The 14,665-nt window shown below is 43.7% G+C and overlaps 1 protein-coding gene and 1 pseudogene across 1 annotated transcript in view; one reads left to right on the forward strand and one right to left on the reverse strand.

Annotated features, from left to right (window-relative positions):
- ETNK1 (ethanolamine kinase 1) overlaps window positions 1-14,456 on the reverse strand; it is a 54,704-nt gene extending 40,248 nt beyond the window's left edge. The window contains exons 1-2 of the mRNA XM_036296993.1: window positions 14,027-14,456; window positions 3,597-3,856 (exon numbers count right to left, since the gene is read on the reverse strand). Coding sequence (XP_036152886.1) covers window positions 3,597-3,856; window positions 14,027-14,182 — 416 coding nt within the window. The 5' untranslated portion in view covers window positions 14,183-14,456. The remainder of the gene's footprint in view (window positions 1-3,596; window positions 3,857-14,026) is intronic.
- LOC118649676 lies at window positions 5,156-5,897 on the forward strand (annotated as a pseudogene).
- Window positions 14,457-14,665: the final 209 nt, after the last annotated feature.

Consider the following 14,665-nt stretch of genomic DNA (forward strand, 5'->3'; position numbering starts at 1 on the left):
CCCACCCTGAAGGGTGTGTGACCAGCTGCAAACAGCCATCATCCCCTCATTCAGGCTGGCCAGGAACCCCAGTGGGGACCCCCACCCTGATCCAGGACACCCTTCAGGGAAAACCAGCCAGCCCAAGCCTCTATCCTATATAATTAAAGGGTAATATGCAAACTGACCCTAACAGCAGAACGACTGGGAATGACTGGTCACTATGACACACACTGACCAACAAGGGGCAGATGCTCAATGCAGAAGCTGCCCCCTGGTGGTCAGTGCACTCCCACAGGGGGAGCTCTGCCCAGCCACAAGCCAGGCTGATGGCTGCCAGTACAGTGGTGGTGGTGGGAGCCTCTCCTGTCTCCTCAGCAGCACTAAGGATGTCCGACTGCAGCTTAGGTCTGCTCCCCACTAGCAAGTGGACATCCCCCGAGGGACGATGGAGGAGAGTGGGCAGCACTAGGCCAAGGCAGATGCGAGCAGGGGCCCAATTACCCTGCCAACTGCCCCAAAGATGGCAACCAGTGGCCGGCAGGCCCTGATAGCCCTATTTGGGTGGGGCTCCGGGCTGGGACAAGGAACTGGGGGTGGGTTGTGGTGCTTGAGTTGGGGCTGCATCCTCTCACCAGCTACCTGGAGATGGGGGTGACTGGGATGGTGGTGCAGTGAGAATGCAGGGTGTCCGCCAACCTCACTCTCATTCCCCCCTGCTACCCTCTCCCAGGATGCCAAGGCTCATGCGCCAGGCACCTGTGAGGAGCCCACCCCGCAGCCGCTGGGTCCGCAGGGGCCAGTCAGGCTCCACGTGGGTTCAAGCAGGAGCCAGTCTGTGCGGACAGCCGGAGAGAGCGCACTGCCTGCCAGGCTTCCACACGGTGCAGCTGGGCGGCCTAGAGGCCCACGCTGTGCCCTGGCCCGTGGCATCCGGCCTAGCTCACCACATCTCCGCATGGGGACTCAGGCACTGTGACTCAGGTGGAGGGTGTGTGCAGACACTCGGGGGCCCAGGTGCTGCCCAGGGCCCAGAGGTCAGCTGGGACCTGCCCTTCTATGCCAGATGCTCGCACTTCGATCACTAGCCAGGCCCAGGGACCACACCTGTGCCCGAATTTCGTGCACCAGGCCTCTAGTACTCATAAAAGTCAAATGTTTAAAAATCATAAGGCTTCAGAGACTTCCTCAAATACTCACTAATACTCAGTAATTGCTTCCCCTCTTGGAACTTCTTAAATAATTAAGAGATTGTAATAACAGAAATTTTCTGAAATTGAAAAATAATCCCTAATCCTACCATCCCAATATAGTTTACTACTGCCCCGGTGCATGGATTCACGTACAGTGAAAGGAAATTAATTAGAAGGTGGTCAGCGGGGCTGGACTGGGCAAAAAGGGCCAGACATGCCCTGGAGCCAACCTCCTGTGGTCCCTCCCCAACTGGCTGCACTTGAGGCAGTTCCACAGCGCAAAGGTCATCTGAAGAGTGAGCGGGGTCCCTCCAGCAGGTGGGGTCCCTCGGCCTGGCCTGTGGGGATCAGGCCGAAACCAGCTCTCTGACATCCCGAGGGGTCCCAGATTGCGAGAGGGTGGTTCTCGGGTGACGCACCCTGGAATTGGGCTCCCTCCTCTCTGGTTCTGGGGTGCATCACCCAAGAACTGCCGTTGCCAAGTCACCGCAGCTCGGCAGCTCCTGTGTTGAACATCTGACCCCTGGTGGTCAGTGTGCATCATAGCTACCGGTCAAAGCATCTGTCCCTTGGTGGTTAGTGTGCATCGTAACTACTGGTCGGTCACTTACCCTTTTATATATATAGATTTTATTTTTACACACTCCCTTTTAGTTTTCACCTAAGTAAATTATTACCTGATTATAGATATAGTTCAGTTATCAAGCTGATTTTTTTTCTTTGCCTTGTGTAAGCCGTTTTGCCTGGTTTAGACAATGTTCAAAATTATTACTTCAATTGTAGCATAACGCTTATTAGTTCTGGTGTATCTTAGTTATACCTAAATATGAATTGTCATGACAGAAACATAATTTTCTTTTGTAAGTTAATTTTATTACCTTGTTGATTTCCAAAAGAGAACATTACCAATTTTACTTGTAACCCACAATGAACCAGTTTCACTACAATACCCTCAGCACTGTAAGTCAGTGTTTTTTAGTTAAACTTCTTGAAAAATGTACAAATTAATTTTAAAGTACATTTCTCCATTATGTCTGTTGCTGGGTAGTTTTTAATTAAACTTCAGCCAGGATTCCCAGCAAGAGGCAAGTTTTAGAGAAATACCTGATAAGAGACAATTCCTAAACACCTTTAAATTTTAAAAGATTTTCTAAAGGCCTATGTAATATATGATTGTTACAGAAGAGTTCAAATAAAACAGATTGTGATAACTTTCCACAGTTGAATTACTAGTTAAGCATTAAGTTGGTACAAGTCATCTTTTCCTATCATCCCATTCCCTCAGCCTCCTCCATGCTCTGCTTGATCCTTTAGAGCCAAGTTTAAATGTAATTTCAGTGAAGCACTGCCTAACTTCCCAAGTATACCACAGTAAACTATCTGTACTCTTTTGAAAACCTTTTCCTTTCTTCAGTTATACCATTTCACTTTTTCCCCAAGATTATTGTCTGTCACAGACTCTAAATTACTAGGAGAGCAGGGACTGCTTAAATTCATTTCTCTCCCCTAAACTGGATCAAATATAAACATATATTCTAACGCCTTTTATATTCAAAGTAGATATTCTTTGTTATATCCATAATATAAGCAAGTAGATATGTCTGAATGAATCAAAGTAAACAGAGCACTGTGGACTTTGATCTAAGATTAAATCAACATTTACTGAAGCTGTGATTAATCAATCCACATTGTTGGCTGCATATTACACTGACCTAAAAACAATGGCTTAAAATGTGACATCTAGGCCCAGCCGGGTAGCTCAGTTGTTTATAGCCGCGGTTGCCAATCTTTCAGACCTCACAGATCACCAGTGGTCCACAGACTATAGGTTGGTGACCGCTGGTTTAGAGCATTATCCCCATATCCGAATATTGTGGGTTGGATCCCTGGTCAGGGCACATACAAGAATCAACCATTGAATGTATAAATAAATGGAACTAAATTGATGTTTCTCTTTTTCCTTGTCTCTTCCACTCTCTCTAAAAATCAATGAATAATTTTTTTTTATTTTAAAAAATAAATAATAAAATATGGCATCTAACTAATCCCAAATTGGTAATAAGAAATGTGAAATGCTTTGAGTTAAGCACTACTTTAAAAAATTAAGGAGACCCTAGCCGGTTTGGTTTGTTGGATGGAGCAGTGGCCCCTGGACTAAAGGGTCATGGGTCCAATTCCAGTGAGGGGCACATACCTCGGTTGCAGTCTAATCCAAAATCTCTCGTAGTTCTGTCTTTTGCAAAGAGTCAATAATTGGCATGGAAGACAGAAAATGTTTCTTTACCAAAAGAAAACCCTAACTAAAGAAAGTTTCTAAGTCAAACAAATAGTTGCTCAAAGGAAAGGCAGTTTTAACATATATTTTCTTAGTGCACTTAATACTCTTGTTTTTCAAAGAGAAAACTTTTAGAAAAAGGAATGTACCTGAAAATAGCAGGGTTGCAGACATGCTTTGGATCCAATGCTTCTCCCTGTATAAATTCATAGCATAGTCCATTATTGAAGGTACAGTAGAGTTGTGGTGCACAGCCATGAGCCTGTAACACTCGGAAACTCTTCACTTCCTCATCTCGATCGACTAACAACTCGGTCTTGTTGCCATAAATTCGCACCAAAACTACATCCTCCATTGCATTACCCACATAACAGCCAATAAGTTTATTTGTGATTCCATCTGTGAAGACCTGCCCAAAAAGAAAAAAGGGGAAGAAATTATATACACTCAAAGAACTAAATAAGAGATGTGAAAATAAATACCAATTAAAAGAAATTATCTACTTTTTAATATAAAAGAACTGTTGAATATAATTTTGCCTAACATGTCTATAATTTTAATTATAGATTTTAAAAAATAGCAATCATACTGTTTAATCTTGAACTTAGTTTTTATAGCACTGCCTTTAATTTGTGTTAATTATTCAACAACTAGTATTTCTACACTTTTGAAAGCTATTATATCTCAGTCTGCCTTGAACATTGCAAATGAATGTGTTTATATTCTACATTCTACATACACACACGCACGCGCACGCGCACATACACAATCTCTCCTCTAATAGAGTGGAAAGTCTCAGAAGACAGAGACACTGCCTCCTCCCTAGCATGGTAACCTATATAATAAAGAGCTAATATGCTAGTTAGACCTGATGGCCAAATGACCTTCCAGGACGACCTTCCGGACGAAGCCGGGGCTTCGAGGGCCAAGGCAGCTGGGGCCTCTAATATGACATAAAAAAAGGTCTTTAATAATGTTCATGAGTCTACTAAAATTAAAATTTTAAATGCTAACTGTAATGGTTACTTAATATGCATTAGAAAATTTTTTAAGTATTCAGGTTATAATCATTTCTTTTCTTTCTTTTTAATATATCTTAATTGATTTCAGAGAGGAAGGGAGAGGGAGAAGGGGATAGAAACATCAATGATGAGAGAGAATCATTTATTGGCTGCCTCCTGTACACTCCCTACTGAGGATCGAGCCTGCAACCCAGGCACATGCCCTTGACTGGAATCAAACCCGGGACCTGTCAGTCCGCAGGCCCACACTCTATCCACTGAGCCAAACCAGCTAGGGCCAGGTTATAATCATTTCAACTTGAATGCTACAGCTACACAAAGAAGCACAACCTTAATTGGAGGAAGATAGGTAATTAGAGATTTCTACAATATTTTCTAAAATGAACTTTTGGCCCTGGCCAGTGTGACTCAATTGATGGGGTGTCATCTGCACACCAAAATGACATCTAACTAATCCCAAATTGGTAATAAGAAATGTGAAATGCTGTGGGTTTGATTCCTGGTCAGGGACATACCTAGATTGTGGGTTCAATCCCAGGTTGGGGTGCATATGGGAGGCAACCAATCAATGTTTCTCTCTCACATCAATGCTTCTCTCTCTCCCTTCCACTCTCTCTAAAATCAATAAAAAAAACTTTAAAAAAAAAAGAGAGAATTATTAAGGGTGAAGCCCTTGAGCCTGAAAGATGGCAGCAGCCACAGAGCTAGCACTGCTAAAGAAGTCCCTGGTCTAAGTAAAGGGAAAAATATAGCACTCAGGGTGAGCGCCAGATTCCAGTTCTTCAAACAAGGGTCCATGTCTAACAGGATTGACTACTATAGTAGTTCATCTAGTCAAGCAGCCCAACAAAGACTACCTGGCTTGGAAGCACTGCAGAAGAAAAAGCAATAGTAGCCCAGTTGGTGTGGCACAGTGTATGTGCATTGACCTAAGAACCAGGAGGTCACAGTTCAATTCCTACTCAGGGCACATGCCCAGGTTACATGCTCAATCCCTAGTATGGGGGCATAGAGGAGGCAGGCCATCAATGATTCTCTCTCATCATTGATGTTTCTCTCTCTCTCCCTCTCTCTTCCTCTCTGAAATCAATAAAATATATTTTTTTAGAAAGGAAGAAAAAGTAGTAATATTCAGCAATGGTTAGAACACAGAATAACTCCAAAAGATGGAAACTCCAATAAAAATGATATCCACATTCTGTTGAAGGATCTTAATTCATATCTTGAAGTTAAAGTCTATCTTACAGAATATAACTTTACATTAGCAGGTACTCTATTATTCTGTGGATCCCATTGCTTCATAGGTGACTAGACAGTTCAAGAAAAGGAGAAATATCTTAAATGTGCCACATTCAGCATCACCCAGGCATCAGGCAGCATCTGCCTAGTGTTGTCTTCAAAAACAAACTACATACTAATTCCCATTAGAAGCTACATATGCCATACAGAAGTGATTAAAAATATATTAAACAGAAAGTGTACTCAGGAGCAGAGGACTAAGGTAAATTGATATGCAGTCATTATTTGCTAAAGTTGATAGAATTTTTAAAATACAAACTAGTGTCTGAATGTTTTTTGTTCTTTAGTTGAAATTTGTTATATAAAAATTCAACTGCTGTCAATGCTTGAGTTAAGATCAAGTTATAAATTACCTTGTTTTTAGAGATGAAACTTATTTTAGTAAAAGTTGTGAATCAGTGGTTTGTTTTTAACGTCCGTTTAATGGTTCACCTATTTGGCTATCTATTTAGCACTCTTTCATAGTTTGAAATTCATTTTCCTCTTATTAATATACTAGAGGCCCAGTGCACGAAAATCATGCACGGGGGAGGAGGGGGGGTGTCCCTCAGCCCAGCCTGCACCCTCTCCAATCTGGGACCCCTCGGGGGATGTCTGACTGCTGGTTTAGACATCCCTCTCACAATCCGGACCGCTGGCTCCTAACCGCTAGCCTGCCTGCCTGCCTGATCGTGCCCTAACAACTCTGCCTGCCTGCCTGACCACCCCTAACCCCTCTGCCTGCCGGCCTTATCACCCCTACCTTGCCCTCCTGCCAGCCTGATCGCCCCTAACTTGCTCCCCTACTAGCCTGATCGCCCCTAACCGCCTCTGCCTCGGCCCCCAGCCTAAGCCGCAGTCTGGCCTCCCTGTGTGGGAGGCAACCTGGTTAATTAGGGGAAGGCGCTGCCCCTATTATCCTGCTGCTGCTGCCACTGCCGGCCTGAGCCTGGGCCCTTCGCAGCGTTGTGGCTTTGTCCAGAAGGATGTCCGGAAGGTCATCAGGAAGACGTCCACTCTAATTAGCATATAACCCTTTTATTAGTATAGATATAGTAGTTTATTTATTAAGTTCTATAATAATTTGTATCAAGGATAAAGAAAGGGAAGACAAACTTGTTTTCAAATATTCATGTGAACCAATAAATGTGACTGAAAAAATTAAATTAAAAATAAAGTCCCAGGGGGGTGGCTCTGTTGATTAGAGTGTGTCCCATGCACCAGAAAGGTTGTGAGTTCAATTCCCGGACAGGGCACATACCATACCTAAGTTGCAGGTTCGATCTCTAGTTGGGGCATGTATAGGAGGCAAATACACAATGCTTCTCTCACTGATGTTTCTAACTCTCTCTCCCTGTCCCTTCCACTCTGAAATCAATTATCTGTATTAAATATTAATAAAACGGTAATATGCTAATTAGACCGGAAGTCCTTCCTGACAAAGCCAGGCCTGGGTGAAACCGCCCACCCGCGTCCCAGGCGCCAGTGGCTGTTGCTGCGGCCCTGGAGAAGAAGCTGCCTGCTCGTGGACCCGGGCACCAGTGGCTGCAGCCCGGACTAAGCTGCCCTGCCCCAGGTCCCAGTCACCTGTGGCTGCTGCGGCTGCGGCCCAGGCAAAGCTACCCCACCCGGATCCCGGTCCTGGGCGCTTGCGGCTGCAGCCCAGGTGAAGTGTCCCCGCCCCCCCCCTCCCCCCCGCCCCCGTCCCAGTCCCGGGCACCTGCAGCTGCGGCCAGGGCAAAGCTGCCCTGCCCCCAGTCCCACTCCAGTCTTGGGCACCTGCAGCTGCTGCTGCAGCCTGGGCAAAGCCACCCTGCCCCTGGTCCTGAGCCGGCCAGAGGGAGGGAAGCCTGGGTCCTGAGGTCCTGTGGCCGGCCAGAGGAGGGAAGCCTGGGTCCTGGGTGCAGCCCAAGGCAGAGGCAGTTAGGAGCGATCAGGCCGGCAGTGGAGCAGTTAGGGACGACCAGGCAGGCAGACAGAGGTGGTTAGAGGCAATCAGGCTGGCAGAGGTAGTTAGGGGCAATCAGGCAGGCAGGCAGAGGGGTTAGAGCAGCCGTGGGCAAACTATGGCCCTCAGGCCGGATCCGGCCCGTTTGAAATGAATAAAACTATTGAAAAAAAAGACCGTACCCTTTTATGTAATGATGTTTACTTTGAATTTATATTAGTTCACACAAACACTCCATCCATGCTTTTGTTCTGGCCCTCCAGTCCAGTTTAAGAACCCATTGTGGCCCTCGAGTCAAAAAGTTTACCCACCCCTGGGATAGAGGCAATCAGACAGGCAGGCAAGTGGTTAGGAGTCATTGGTCCCAGATGACGAGGGGTATGTCCCTGTAGGATCGGGCCTAAACTGGCAGTCGGATATCGCCCAAGAGGTGCCAGATTGGAGAGGGTGCAGGCCGGGCTGAGAGCACCCCCCCACCGCCATTCACAAATTTCGTGCACCAGGCCTCTAGAGTGTGTGTGTGTGTGTGTGTGTGTGTGTGTGTGTTTGTTTTGTGTGTTTGTGTGTGTATGTATATATACATATATATACAATTGTATATATGTTTATATATAACGTATATATATGGGACAGATTACATGGGAGGATGTCTATACTAACATGGGAGGATATCTAAGATATATTATTTTAAAAAGCAAGATACAGAGTAACTTAGTTATGTATACAAAAGGAATATAGTGGTATTTATTGATATTTATCAACATACTTGGATATGTGCTCTGGTAAAATACATAATTTACTATTTTTTAAGAAGTTCAAAGGAAACCTTTCACAAAATTACCTGTGGAGAGAATGACTTGGAGTTGAGGAAGTTAGACTTTTCATTTTACATTTATCCTTGTATGTGTTTTAAGTCATATATCATTTATATTTTTTTAAACAGTATCAACCGGTTTACACAGAATATCAGTCTTTCTAATTTTTCTTCATTATACTCTTCAAAATTTTTTTAAAACCTCATTTTAAATTAAATGTGGCCCAGCCAGCATGACTCAGTGGTTGAGCATCAACCTATGAACCAAGAGGTCACAATTCGATTCCTGATCAGGGCATGCCTGGGTTGTGGTCTTGATCCCCAGTGTCGGGCTTACAGAAGGTAGCCAATCAGTGATTATCTCTCATCATTGATGTTTCCATCTGTGTGTGTGTCTCTCTCTCCCTTCCTCCCTGAAACCAATAAAAAATGTATTTTAAAAAGAATAAACTGCCCTAACTGGTTTGGCTCAGTGGATAGAGTGTTGGCCTATGGACTTAAGCAGGGGTGCTCAAACTTTTTAAACAGGGGGCCAGTTCACTGCCCCTCAGGCCGTTGGAGGGCCGGACTATAGTTTAAAAAAAACTATGAACAAATTCCTATGCACACTGCACATATCTTATTTTGAAGTTAAAAAACAAAAAGGGAACAAATACAATATTTGTATTTGCATGTGGCCCACGGGCTGTAGTTTGAGGACCCCTGGTCTAAAGGGTCCCAGGTTCAATTCCAGTCAAGGGCACATGCCTGAGTTGTGGGCTCAATCCCCAGTAGGGGGTGTGCAGGAGGCAGCTGATCAATGATTCTCTGTCATCATTGATGTTTCTCTCTCTCTCTCTCTCTCTCTTTCTTCCTCTCTAAAATAATAATCATAATAAAATTAATTAATTAATTAATTGATTAATTAAATGTGCCCTAACCAATTTCAGGTCAGGGCACCAGCCAGGGTTTCAGGCTCGATCACTGGCAGGGGGCATGCAGAAGGCAGCTGATCAATGTTGATGTTTCTCTCTCACTGATGTTTCTCTTGGTCTCTCCCTGTTCCTTCTTTAAAAAAAACGTCAACGGAAAAATATTCTTAGGTAAGAATTTTTTTTTAAATGCAGCAGAACAGTATATTTTTAAGTGCTTTCATGTAATCTTTACCTGTGAAAATCTGAATGTTCATTCCAAAAACACTATACTACATATTTTCTTCCATTTGTACTGTACATCAGAGTGAGAATTTCAAATAACATATATATTGTTTGTTTTTTTGATTCGGGCATCCACTATACAGTAGTACTCAGTAGTGGTTAATAATTATTGTGAAAGGTAGCATTTATTTCATTCTCACAACACTGAGGTAGAACATTTGGATCTACTTTATAACTAAGGATACTGAGGCTTAGGAAAGGTAAGTAACTTGACCAAGATAACACATTTAGTTAAGCAAAAAGCCTGGACTCAAAACCAGCACTATGTTCAAACCCCTGTTCTTGACCACCGTAATATATTGTCTATTGAAAAATTAACACAAGTACTATATAGCAATTGATCTCATTGAGACTCTATAATAAGAATAAATATCTTAGCTTACAATGCCACATAATAATTAAGGCCTTTCTATCCTAACCAATCTTTCCCATCATCTACTATAGGTACCAAGTTATTAAAAAAAAAAAAAAAATCACAAGTTAGTGAAACAACATTGTCCAACATTGCAGAGAATGATCCAGAGACCAGAATATTCCAAACACTGATTCATCAATTTTTTTAGAAGAAAAACAATTTTAAGAGTCGCCTGAGAATTATTCCATTAAGCCTAAAAGATCTCACTTGCTTCTTTATTCTTTTTTCAAGGACTATCCAAAGAAATGAAGATAAATCAAACTCCACATTTTCATGTAAGATAGGGAGTTGTTACATAACAAAAGGAAAGCTGAAGTGAATCCCTTTTCTAAAATGTCACAGGTTTAAAAAGTAATGCAAATTTATGTTCAGAAGAACTTAAAGCAGAATCTTTTTTTGGGCCAAAGCTTTTATTTTTAAGAAATTAATTTTATACAGAAATGGCTTCCCTGACTTAATCATAATATACAAACAAACTTTTCTTAATCAAAAAGCAGTAATTCATAAGATGGGTTCTCATCCCAGATATGCTATTTACAAACTGCAAGTTCAATTTCAATAATTATAAAATACATGTTAATAGTCTATATCTAACTCACAGGATTGTTTGGAGAATGTATTTGAAAGTGCTTTATAGCCGAAACCGGTTTGGCTCAGTGGACAGTGGATAGAGCATCGGCCTGCAGACTGAAAGGTCCCAAGTTCGATTCCGGTCAAGGGCATGTACTTGGGTTGCGGGCACATCCCCAGTGGGAGATGTGCAAGAGGAAGCTGATCGATGTTTCTCTCTCATCGATGTTTCTAACTCTCTATCTCTCTCCCTTCCTCTCTGTAAAAAATCAATAAAATATACTTAAAAAAAAAAAAAAGAAAGTGCTTTATAAACAGTAAATTACTATTAAATAGAAAGAACTGCAACTTAAACTGTTTAGATATTTATACTGCAAAAAGCTCACCACCCATTTGCACTTTATTATTTAATCTTATACAAGCAGAAAAACCAGATAATTAAATAAGATGTATTGTTCCATGTGTCTGTAAGTTTTGAGCAAAGAATGAGCCCTCTATCATTCTGAGTGCATTGAAGTCTTTTTTGCTTGCTTCTGGGTTTTTGGATATGTGCTGAATTGTTCAGCTGGTAGGAGTAAAAAAAAAATATTACTAGAGTAAGTTTCTAATGTATGTTTAAAGCACATTTTAAATCATTTAAGAGTTTTAGAAAAAAACCTTTGACAAGAAATGGACTATATATATGACTGATACTGTTTTAATCTATTGAGTACATGATACATACTTCCACTTCTGAAATGTGAGGTATGACTTTTATTTTTTACTTCAACGGAAATAAAAGCAAATTAAACAATATATATTCCCAATGAGATTTACTAGGGAAATCCTGAAGCATCACAAAAGAATGTGGAAGTCAAACCTAAACTGAGAGATGAATAACCAATTCAGCTTGATGATTCCAGCTTCTGTATCAAAAGCTTTGCTGCACATGGAGGAAATGTATTTCTTATCATCATCTCTACAACAAAACAAGTGGTGGTATTTACCTTCACTTACAAATAAGTATATTAGAGGTTTGGATTATGAGTCCAAAGGTCTTGCTATATAGATAGAAGGTTCAATCTCAAGTACTTGCCCACAACAAAAAAGTTTGACATCACAACGTTTTGTCCCTTTTTCACCTATTTGCCGGTTTTAGGAGAAGGCTGGGAGGAGGGAGAGAGGAGGGGAGGGGAAGGGAGGAAGACCCTGGCCCCTGTGGCTCAGTAGGTTGGAGTATCCTCCTGTACACCAAAAGGTCAAGGTTTCAATTCCCGGTCAGGGCACCTACCCAGGTTGCAGATGCTAATCCCTGCAATCCCAGTAATCCTACCAGAGGCAATTAATAGATGTTTCTCACATCAATGTTTCTTCCTCTCTCTCTTTGTGTGTGTCTCTGTCTCCCTACCTCCCTCCCTTCCTCTCTCTCTCGATAATTTCTTTTTTTTTAATTAAAAGAAAAAAATAAAGAGCCTACCTAAATGATTGTTTGGGGGATTAAATGATAAAAAATATAGATCACCTAACCCAAACCGGCACATAGTACCTCAGGGTCGCTATTATTACTGTTCAACAAACAGAAACTCCAGTCTTCAATGCTTCAAACTTTAAAATCTCTGCTTCAAAAATAACTAGTTTGCCAGCACCAGACTTTACCAGAAAGCATCATGGCTTTAATTAATATCTGTTTAATTTATAACTGACAGGATACAAATCATTTAAGTAAATATAAAAACCTATAATAAACTACAAATAAGTTAATGAGCAATGAACCAAAAAATCTGGGTTTCAATTAAATATTCCTTAATTAAAGGAAATATATCATTAATTTTTTTTAATTCACACATGAAAATCATTTGGATTCACACTATCCTACATAGTTGGCTAATAAACACTCCCTTATAATTTCAAAATTTTTGTCTAACAATATTCCCCCCCAAAACATATGGATCTTTTTATTTTTTTTTAATATATTTTTATTGATTTTTTACAGAGAGGAAGGGAGAGGGATAGAGAAGCTAGAAACATCGATGAGAGAGAAACATCGACCAGCTGCCTCCTGCACACCTCCTACTGGGGATGTGCCCCCAACCAAGGTATATGCCCTTGACCGGAATCGAACCTGGGACCTTTCAGTCCACAGGCCGATGCTCTATCCATTGAGCCAAACCGGTTTTGGCAATCTTTTTATTTTTTAATCTGCTCACAAACTCTTCTAGGCAATAAGAACTGAAACTAACACTCAAGAAAGCTTGAGTGTCAGGAAGTGTTCTGGGCCCTTGGGCACTATTTATGTTTTATTCATCTTTGTATAGGTGGCTATTTTAGCAAAGAATCTCAGATACTGTTAAGTCAGTAACATTGTGGAATAAATTAGTCAACAAAACAAGGCAGGTGATTTGGCTACTTCAATGGTCTTTAACCTTATTGCTCAGATTTGAAACAAACCCCGAATATCCTAGCCTTTAAAATTACTTTGTGTTTGCGAGGAAAAAGGAGGTTCATTTCGTATTACAGTTCCTGAAACTCCAAAAGTTAAACACAAATTAGTATTCAAAATAAAGTCCCATGTACACTAAATCATAACGTTATTAGAAATTACTAGAAAACACCTAGATTAATCATTTATTCCCCCAGTTTTTGTCCATCTCTGAATCCAGTGGCTCAAGAAAAAAGAAATATTCACAAGCTACTGATCATTCATTGTTGATGTCACTCCGGCGACTTAAATTAACACCGACCCAAATAAAACAACGTGTGTAGTGCTACCCAAGAATCCAACCTAGTCACGCATGTCCTGGTTATTGCTTTGGGAATCGAGTACTCTCGCCAATCGGAGGATTCGAGACGGTAAAACGCAGGGCGAGGGATCAATGGGAGTGAACCGCCGGGGGAGGGGAGAGGGAGGAGGAAAAGGAAAGGATCAGAGAGGATTAATCTACAGCATTACTTGCGGGAGGAGACGAGCAGGTCGCTTGGGCCGCCTGGCGAGGACCCCTTCCTTCCAAGGGGGTGGGAACGGCCCATTTTGCCTTGAGAACGGGCGCGGGAGTGGGGGGAGGGGCCGCCATCCACAGGGGTCCCCCGGGTGCGGAAAGGGATGGTCACTTACGCGGCCGCCGCTAGACCGAGAAAACATGCCCTCGGGGCTGCGTCCACAGCGATTATGAAGAAGGGGGAGTGACCTTCCCCTGCGTGGCGAGGAAATGCGGGGTCACTCCTCCAAGGGCTCAGGCAGACGACGTTCCCACCGACACCCCTCCCCCCCGCCCCACGTTATCTGGGAACAGAACGTATGGTGAAAACCCAGGGTCGCGGGGGCCTGGGCCCGAGCGAGGGCTGAGGGGTGGGCGTTACCTGCAGGGTCACCTCCTGAGGGTCCCAGTGGGGCCGCAGGTGTTGCAGGAGGCTCAAGGCCCCTTCCCGGCAGCGCTGCTCCTCCTGATCCTGAACCGTGACGTCCAGCTTGGGGACCTCCGGGGAGCCGGACGGGACGTGGATGTAATTGGCCATGGCCCAGGCGACGGCGGAGACGACCACAACGACGACCGCGACGGCGACCACGAGAACGGCGGGCGCCGACAGACTGCTGGATCCTTCCGTCCCGGGGCGCCCTCGCGGGAGGGCTGGGGGCGCTCAGACCGACGAGGGGGCAGTAGGAGAACGGCTGGAAGCGACGAGTCCGGCCGACGGTCTGGACAACAACTGAAGGGAGCCGAGGCGGTTCTCGGGAAAAATTCCTTTCGCCTGCGTCCGACCGCCGGGGCCGCGGAGCATGCCGGGACTGGCCTGACGCTGGCGTCACGCGCGGGGGCGGGGCCTCGGCTGCGTCAGCGCTGAGGCCGGCGCTCTAGCCGCCGACACAATGGGCCCGCCGGCCCCTCGGTCGTGTTGCGTGGCCGGATGCGCGGCTTTGCGTGCTGCTGATCGGGAAATAACGGGGCTCCTCCTCGGAATGGGCCTGAGCCCTGCCAAGACCCCAAAGGCCTGGGAGCT

This window comes from Myotis myotis, unplaced genomic scaffold (assembly GCF_014108235.1).
Source record: "Myotis myotis isolate mMyoMyo1 unplaced genomic scaffold, mMyoMyo1.p scaffold_m19_p_3, whole genome shotgun sequence".
In the NCBI taxonomy this organism is placed as follows: Eukaryota; Metazoa; Chordata; class Mammalia; order Chiroptera; family Vespertilionidae; genus Myotis; species Myotis myotis.